At 42.3% G+C, this 9,093-nt stretch overlaps 1 protein-coding gene across 3 annotated transcripts in view; it reads left to right on the top strand.

Moving 5' to 3' along the window:
- Positions 1-830: 830 nt before the first annotated feature.
- LOC129835312 (gastrula zinc finger protein XlCGF7.1-like) overlaps positions 831-9,093 on the top strand; it is a 36,122-nt gene continuing 27,859 nt past the window's right edge. The window contains exons 1-2 of one of the 3 annotated variants that reach the window (XM_055900944.1): positions 831-1,005; positions 3,396-3,561. In XM_055900944.1, the coding sequence (XP_055756919.1) occupies positions 994-1,005; positions 3,396-3,561 (178 nt within the window). In that variant the 5' untranslated portion in view covers positions 831-993. Of the gene's footprint in view, positions 1,006-3,093; positions 3,308-3,395; positions 3,562-9,093 lie in introns of those variants that run through there. The other 2 variants (XM_055900916.1, XM_055900934.1) reach the window with 2 other exon arrangements.

Below are 9,093 nucleotides of genomic sequence, written 5' to 3'. Positions count from 1 at the left end.
TGCAATGTGGGGAATCGTAGGTGGTGCTCGTTGTATTAATGTCTTGTTTTGAGGTGTTTTGACTGATGTTATGTTTATGCTAATATGGCAAAAATTCACTAGCAAGCTAACCAACAACCATAACGATGTATTTGTTTCCAAAAAACATTTGTAGAATAAATATATTATACATGTTGTCAACAGTCTAATGCTAAGTACAAGTCGAAACTATGAAATGTTCGACTTGCTAACTTGTAGTTATACACCTGCTGCATTCAACGAATCAGCAAGTCGTAAATGTCTTCCTCGTTCTGACTAGCATGTGAACCAACATCAGCCAACTCTGTTTTCCCCATAGTTGCGCATGTGTTTGGTTTTGTTACTAAGCAACCAACCCATCTATGCCTCTTAAGGGGAAGTAATCAGATAACAGTACTGAGTTTGGGTAATCCTACTGAGTACAATTTTGGATCGGTAACAGATTACATTTAGAAAGTAACTTATCCAACCCTGTTTATATCATACTGTGCTGTATGTACACTACTGTACTGTAGACAAAGTCCCATTTGTTTGAACTCCAGAACAGATGGTGGCGCTAACGCGGATCGTCTGAGGAATCTAACCCGGAAGAAGAATCATACTAACGTTGATAGTTAGCTAGCTGGGTTATTTTGCAAGTGTGTGAAAATGTGTCCGATGTTATTTGATACGGTTTCAAGTAGATTTTGATATTGCCTAACACTGACTGTAAACGTGGAACCAACGATGTAACCAAACCACAATTCCATATCCTTTTGTTATTGGGTCTAGGAAAGTAAGTTAGCTGGTTAGCTAAAGCCTAGCTTACTGACTCGCTGCCTTATCTAGTTTTCAAACAGTTCTGCATAGAAAGCAATTAGCTCAATAGCTAATGTGGACTCGTGGTGAACGGTCAGTGGAATGATGACGGTGATTTCAGAATACTATAATTCAGTGCGCTAACTACATAATTCCTAGGAAGCTATAGAAGAATTCATGATGGATGAGGTGAGAAAGACTCATAGAGATAGATGGAGGACTAGCACCATTGAGGACGTTCACCATTTTGAAGTAATCAACTGGGTGGGACTTCCTGTGGGTTACGGAAGGATATCATAATTCCATCCAGGTTATCAGGAAGGATCAGCCAATTAATTATATGTGTGAGCAAACGTTCCAACGCTGCAGGTGACAGTCAATTGCCAACCTTGGCTTCATAACTGTTCAAATAACACACTCCAGGTGGCAGTATGCACCCTTTCAGTTTGTTTACCAACTCATAGAAGTAGTAGAAGACTACTTCAAAATGGAGAGAGCCTCAATGGCGCTGCGCATGCTCTCAGAAACGCCATAATAGAACATATACAATGGTGCGTCCTCTATGGAATGACTGTAGCTAATGTTAGGTGGTTAATGCTAAACCAGTCTGGATGGCGTTGCCTAGAGCCCGTCGCATGCCTTCCAGTCGAAACAGCGCACATGTATTATGACGAACATTTGTGACGTTCGAGCACATTTTCTATTTTCTTGAGGCTGAAATGTGGTAGCTGAAGTCTACGCCCCTTCGTCAGTGATTGGTCAACAGTGTTACCAAATCTTTTGTATAACTAACCCAGTATAGACCAGAGCCTGTCGTTTCCGATGGGAGGAAATGTATCATAGTTTGCAGAACAAGCAAGGAAGTGGGCAGAGCCAAACGCGAGCTAGTGAGATCCTAGCATTTATTTGCATATTTGCGTTAGGTAACGTCTACTCTTAAGTGCGCGGGTGCTCAATACGTCCTTCTAAACAACGCCATGGAAACAAAACGTAGTCCACTCTGTCACAGATTCTAGTTTTGGAAACAGAATACTGAACGGAGATCAAATGTTTAATTGATGAGAACATTTTCAGAATGTCGACCAAAATCCATCTCACTCCATCTTCTCCCACAGCCGGTCACTGGGTTTCCTCTCATCACCATATTTGGTAGTGTGGAAACGCCAACCGGATGCTTCACATTTACAGTGTTTCAAAAAGTAACCAATTGTCCTAGTTGAGTAAAAGTAAAGATACCTTAATAGAAAATGACTTGTGAAAGTCAACCAGCAAGTATTTGGTTTTAAATATACTTAAGTATCAAAACTAAGTGTAATTTCTAAAATATATTTAAGTATCAAAAGTGAAAGTAAAAATAATTTTACATTGTTTATATTAAGCAAACCAACTGGCATGATTTTTCTTGATTTTTTTAATTTACGGATAGCCAGGGCTACACTCCAACATTCAGACATCATTTACAAATGAAGCATTTGTGTTTAGTGACTCCACCAGATCAGAGACAGTAGGGATGACCAGGGATGTTCTCTGTTTAGTGACTCCACCAGATCAGAGACAGTAGGGATGACCAGTGATGTTCTCTGTTTAGTGAGTCCACCAGATCAGAGGCAGTAGGGATGACCAGGGATGTTCTCTGTTTAGTGAGTCCACCAGATCAGTGGCAGTAGGGATGACCAGTGATGTTCTCTGTTTAGTGACTCCACCAGATCAGAGGCAGTAGGGATGACCAGGGATAAATTGGAAAGTGCATGAATTGGACCATTTTCCTGTCCTGCTAAGCATTCAAAATGTAACAAGTACTTTTGGGTGTTAGGGAAAATGTATGGAGTAAAAAGTACATGATTTTCTTTAGGAATGTAGTGAAGTAAAAGTTTTGAAAAATATTAATAGTAAAGTACAGATACACATAAAAACGTATGTAGTACTTTAAAGTATTTTTTACTTAAGTACTTTACACCAATGCACATTTATGCATCCTGGCTCCTTGTTCTTTCTCGTTCTAGGAATGGGAACGGGATTCTTCAATTCAGTTTTTGTTGTCATTCTACGAGAGACGACTAGTTTTCATGCACATTTTTCCACTTTAGAAATACTGCACCAAGTATCTTAGTTAGATTCTGCGACTAAGACCTCCTCGGTAAAGACGTCTAAATTATTAATTACAGATTTCTTGATTTATCTTAGATGAATTCTGACTATTTTGAGGAAGTGTTTCTCGTTATGTAGTGTTTCTCGTTATGTAGTTTGTGAGCTTGTGAATACAGACATTTGCTTCGCCGATTTCTCCGCGAGCAAACCGAACCTATGTTTGCGGACGCCTTTAAGTGTAAATCGTAGTCCAAAGACGCTGAGGCGCGACATGCCATTGTGACACAGTTACGCAGCTCTGACGCACAGCGGGGGACACAACCCGATCGCACGCCTTCCCACAATTTCAACACAATGGGACGCAATTCCAAAAGTATTAAAGCAAACGTTCTAGAACACTGCGGTGCGTACACGTTTTGTAACTCCGATACACACAAGTGGTAGCAGATGATGAATGTCTCTATTTTATAACAAGTCATTCTTTATTTTAGGATTCTGTGGACCCGTCCAACCCCCCTCTCTCCTGCTCCACTGAACCCAACCCTCCAGAGTCACTGGTTCCTGACTCTAACTATAGAGACATCGACAACTGCAGTGAAATACCCAGATTTAACATTGTAGTCAAAGAGGAGGAAGACTGGGACGTGGATAATACTGGTAAATATTACCATAGTTACTGAATTAGTAATAGCAATGGGATTATATATATAGTTCTGTTTCATACAGAGTTTCCCCCAGGATTCTTTTCAGCAGCGGTGGCAAAGGTAGGAGGTGGGGGGGGGGGGTTGTTTTGTAGAACGACTGTGAGAAGGTAATTTCTGGGGACTTTTAAAAGGGCGTTATATTCCAAAATGCATGACAATGTAATAATGTTGACAGCATCTGAAATAGAACAGATGCTGCTCCACTGCACTGTAGGGAGAGGAAGAGGAGCAAGCAGTGGCTGTGCCCTTATATGGCTCTCATTCCTACCACTGTTCAAATACACACTGTAAGGTCTCACTCTGATCTTAAAGGGAAAGTGTCCTTATGGCTCTCATTCCTACCACTGTTCAAATACACACTGTAAGGTCTCACTCTGATCTTAAAGGGAAAGTGTCCTTATGGCTCTCATTCCTACCACTGTTCAAATACACACTGTAAGGTCTCACTCTGATCTTAAAGTGAAAGTGCGAGATTTTGGGCAATTTTTTTATTTATTTATTTTATTTCACCTTTATTTAACCAGGTAGGCAAATTGAGAACACGTTCTCATTTACAATTGCGACCTGGCCAAGATAAAGCAAAGCAGTTCGACACATACAACAACACATAGTTACACATGGAGTAAAACAAACATACAGTCAATAATACAGTGAAAATAAGTCTATATACAATATGAGCAAGTGAGGTGAGATAAGGGAGGTGAAGGCAAACAAAATATATATATATATAAATAAAAAAATAAAAAATAAAAATATAAAAAGGCCATGGTGGCGAAGTAAATACAATATAGCAAGTAAAAAAAATAACACTGGAATGGTTGGTTTGCAGTGGAAGAAGGTGCAAAGTAGAGATAGAAATAATGGGGTGCAAAGGAGCAAAATAAATAAATACAGTAGGTAAAGAGGTAGTTGTTTGGGCTAAATTATAGATGGGCTATGTACAGGTGCAGTAATCTATGAGCTGCTCTGACAGCTGGTGCTTAAAGCTAGTGAGGGAGATAAGTGTTTCCAGTTTCAGAGATTTTTGTAGTTCGTTCCAGTCATTGGCAGCAGAGAACTGGAAGGAGAGGCGGCCAAAGGAAGAATTGGTTTTGGGGGTGACCAGAGAGATATACCTGCTGGAGCGCGTGCTACGGGTGGGCGTTGCTATGGTGACCAGCGAGCTGAGATAAGGGGGGACTTTACCTAGCAGGGTCTTGTAGATGACCTGGAGCCAGTGGGTTTGGCGACGAGTGTGAAGCGAGGGCCAGCCAACGAGAGCGTACAGGTCGCAGTGGTGGGTAGTATATGGGGCTTTGGTGACAAAACGGATGGCACTGTGATAGACTGCATCCAATTTATTGAGTAGGGTTTTGGAGGCTATTTTGTAAATGACATCACCGAAGTCGAGGATTGGTAGGATGGTCAGTTTTACAAGGGTATGTTTGGCAGCATGAGTGAAGGATGCTTTGTTGCGGAATAGGAAGCCGATTCTAGATTTAACTTTGGATTGGAGATGCTTGATGTGAGTCTGGAAGGAGAGTTTACAGTCTAACCAGACACCTAGGTATTTGTAGTTGTCCACATATTCTAAGTCAGAGCCGTCCAGAGTAGTGATGCTGGACAGGCGGGCAGGTGCAGGCAGCGATCGGTTGAAGAGCATGCATTTAGTTTTACTTGTATTTAAGAGCAATTGGAGGCCACGGAAGGAGAGTTGTATGGCATTGAAGCTCGCCTGGAGGGTTGTTAACACAGTGTCAAGAGAAGGGCCAGAAGTATACAGAATAGTGTCGTCTGCGTAGAGGTGGATCAGAGACTCACCAGCAGCAAGAGCGACATCATTGATGTATACAGAGAAGAGAGTCGGTCCAAGAATTGAACCCTGTGGCACCCCCATAGAGACTGCCAGAGGTCCGGACAACAGACCCTCCGATTTGACACACTGAACTCGATCAGAGAAGTAGTTGGTGAACCAGGCGAGGCAATCATTAGAGAAACCAAGGCTGTCGAGTCTGCCGATGAGGATGTGGTGATTGACAGAGTCAAAAGCCTTGGCCAGGTCAATGAATATGGCTGCACAGTACTGTTTCCTATCGATAGCGGTTAAGATATCGTTTATGACCTTGAGCGTGGCTGAGGTGCACCCATGACCAGCTCTGAAACCAGATTGCATATCGGAGAAGGTATGGTGGGATTCGAGATGGTCGGTAATCTGTTTGTTGACTTGGCTTTCGAAGACCTTAGAAAGGCAGGGTAGGATAGATATAGGTCTGTAGCAGTTTGGGTCTAGAGTGTCTCCCCCTTTGAAGAGGGGGATAACCGCAGCTGCTTTCCAATCTTTGGGAATCTCAGACGACACAAAAGAGAGGTTGAAAAGGCTGGTAATAGGGGTGGCAACAATTTCAGCAGATAGTTTTAGAAAGAAAGGGTCCAGATTATCTAGCCCGGCTGATTTGTAAGGATCCAGATTTTGCAGCTCTTTCAGAACATCAGCTGACTGTATTTGGGAGAAAGAGAAATGGGGAAGGCTTGGGCGAGTAGCAGAGGGGAGGGCAGTGCTGTTGACCGGGGTAGGGGTAGCCAGGTGGAAAGCATGGCCAGCCGTAGAAAAATGCTTATTGAAATTCTCAATTATAATGGATTTGTCGGTGGTGACAGTATTTCCTATCTTCAGTGCAGTTGGAAGCTGGGAGGAGGTGTTCTTATTCTCCATGGACTTTACAGTGTCCCAGAACTTTTTTGAGTTTGTGTTGCAGGAAGCAAATTTCTGCTTGAAAAAGCTAGCCTTGGCTTTTCTAACTGCCTGTGTATACTGGTTTCTAGCTTCCCTGAAAAGTTGCATATCATGGGGGCTGTTCGATGCTAATGCAGAACGCCATAGGATGTTTTTCTGTTGGTTAAGGGCAGTCAGGTCAGGAGAGAACCAAGGGCTATATCTGTTCCTGGTTCTAAATTTCTTGAATGGGGCATGCTTATTCAAGATGGTGAGGAAGGCATTTTTAAAAAATATCCAGGCATCCTCTACTGACGGGATGAGATCAATATCCTTCCAGGATACCTCGGCCAGGTCGATTAGAAAGGCCTGCTCGCTGAAGTGTTTCAGGGAGCGTTTGACAGTGATGAGTGGAGGTCGTTTGATCGCTGACCCATTACGGATACAGGCAATGAGGCAGTGATCGCTGAGATCTTGGTTGAAAACAGCAGAGGTGTATTTGGAGGGCAAGTTGGTTAGGATGATGTCTATGAGGGTACCCGTGTTTACGGAATTGGGGTGATACCTGGTAGGTTCATTGATAATTTGTGTGAGATTGAGGGCATCAAGCTTAGATTGTAGGATGGCTGGGGTGTTAAGCATGTTCCAATTTAGGTCGCCTAGCAGCACAAGCTCTGAAGATAGATGGGGGGCAATCAGTTCACATATTGTGTCCAGAGCACAGCTGGGGGCAGAGGGTGGTCTATAGCAGGCGGCAACAGTGAGAGACTTGTTTTTAGAGAGGTGGATTTTTAAAAGTAGGAGTTCAAATTGTTTCGGAACAGACCTGGATAGTAAAACAGAACTCTGCAGGCAATCCTTGCAGTAGATTGCAACACCGCCCCCTTTGGCCGTTCTATCTTGTCTGAAAATCTTGTAGTTAGGGATGAAAATGTCAGAATTTTTGGTGGTCTTCCTAAGCCAGGATTCAGACACGGCTAAAACATCTGGGTTGGCAGAGTGTGCTAAAGCAGTGAACAAAACAAACTTAGGGAGGAGGCTTCTAATGTTAACATGCATGAAACCAAGGCTATTACGGTTACAGAAGTCATCAAAAGAGAGCGCCTGGGGAATAGGAGTGGAGCTAGGTACTGCAGGGCCTGGATTCACCTCTACATCACCAGAGGAACAGAGGAGGAGTAGGATAAGGGTACGGCTAAAAGCTATGAGAATTGGTCGTTTGGAATGTCTAGAACAGAGAGTAAAAGGAAGTTTCTGGGGGCGATAAAATAGCTTCAAGGAATAATGTACAGACAAACGTATGGTAGGATGTGAATACAGTGGAGGTAAACCTAGGTAATGGGTGATGATGAGAGAGATATAGTCTCTAGAAACATCATTGAAACCAGGTGATGTCATCGCATATGTGGGTGGTGGAACTGAGAGGTTGGATATATAGTGAGCAGGGCTAGAGGCTCTACAGTGAAATAAGCCAATAAACACTAACCAGAACAGCAATGGACAAGGCATATTTACATTAAGGAGAGGCATGCTTAATCGAGTGATCATAAGGGTCCAGTGAGTAGAGGTTGGTTGGGGGCACGGCGATCCAGACAGCTGGCCGGGTAGCTGGCTATCGGTAGCAAGATAACATAGGATGGAGGTCTGTTTTTATTTTTTATTTTTTTATATATATTTTTTTATATATATTTTTTATTTATTTATTTATTATTATTTTTTTACTAATCTTTTTTTTAATCTACTTCCCCAGAGTCAGATGAACTCATGGATACCATGTTTATGTGCGCAGTTTTAAGGGAAGTTTCATTGCGCTAACGCTAGTTAGCAGCTTCCTTTAAACTGCGTGACTCTGAAACAACTGTGAATTGACGCACATTTATTGTCAACCTGCTCTGTGTATTGAACAATATTCCCGGGGAAAAACAATACTGCGTGGATGTTTTGGAGTCTGATAACTCTGAGGAGGATGTTGGGAAAAATATATTGGGTATTAAGTAGACTGATACCCCATTTCATTGATCCCCAATCCTTAGGTAAAGCTGTACATGGCAATATAAAATGTCAATACACACAACAGGCTGACTGGGGAGGTGATTTCACACAGTCACAGTCCCGCGATAAGAGCTACAACGCTAATATTTGCGTAAACTCTTCACAGTTGTGTTCTGTGAGTGTCACCGAGTAGACTGACACCCCATTTCATTGCTTCACGTTCCAACCTTGTTTAACATTATCTAGTTTACATTTGGCATGATTCCACCAATTGTAACCTTCTGCATCACTTTCAAAGGGGTACTTTTATTTTTAAGGCAAACCACAAATCCACTATTGTGCCTAATCCTTATTGTGGCTAGCTTTACAACACATCACCAGGTCCGATCGAGCGACACTAGCCAGATGAAGCTAGCTGGCTGCTTATAACGTTAGCTTTGGGCAACAGGGTTAAGTAGCTGGCTAGCTATTTATTTTCATGAACTGAAAATGAATGTGAATGTGACTAGGGGGGTTAGTCTAGTTTATATTTTCTATGGTAGTGTAGGTCAGGGTGTGACTAGGGGGGTTAGTCTAGTTTATATTTTCTATGGTATAGTAGGTCAGGGCGTGACTAGGGGGGTTAGTCTAGTTTATATTTTCTATGGTAGAGTAGGTCAGGGTGTGACTAGGGGGGTTAGTCTAGTTTATATTTTCTATGGTATAGTAGGTCAGGGCGTGACTAGGGGGGTTAATCTAGTTTATATTTTCTATGGTAGAGTAGGTCAGGGTGTGACTAGGGGGGTTAGTCTAGTTTATATT

This window comes from Salvelinus fontinalis, chromosome 3 (genome assembly GCF_029448725.1).
Source record: "Salvelinus fontinalis isolate EN_2023a chromosome 3, ASM2944872v1, whole genome shotgun sequence".
NCBI lineage: Eukaryota > Metazoa > Chordata > Actinopteri > Salmoniformes > Salmonidae > Salvelinus > Salvelinus fontinalis.
Note: the sequence above shows the minus strand (reverse complement) of the source record. Positions and strands in the feature narration are given on the sequence as shown.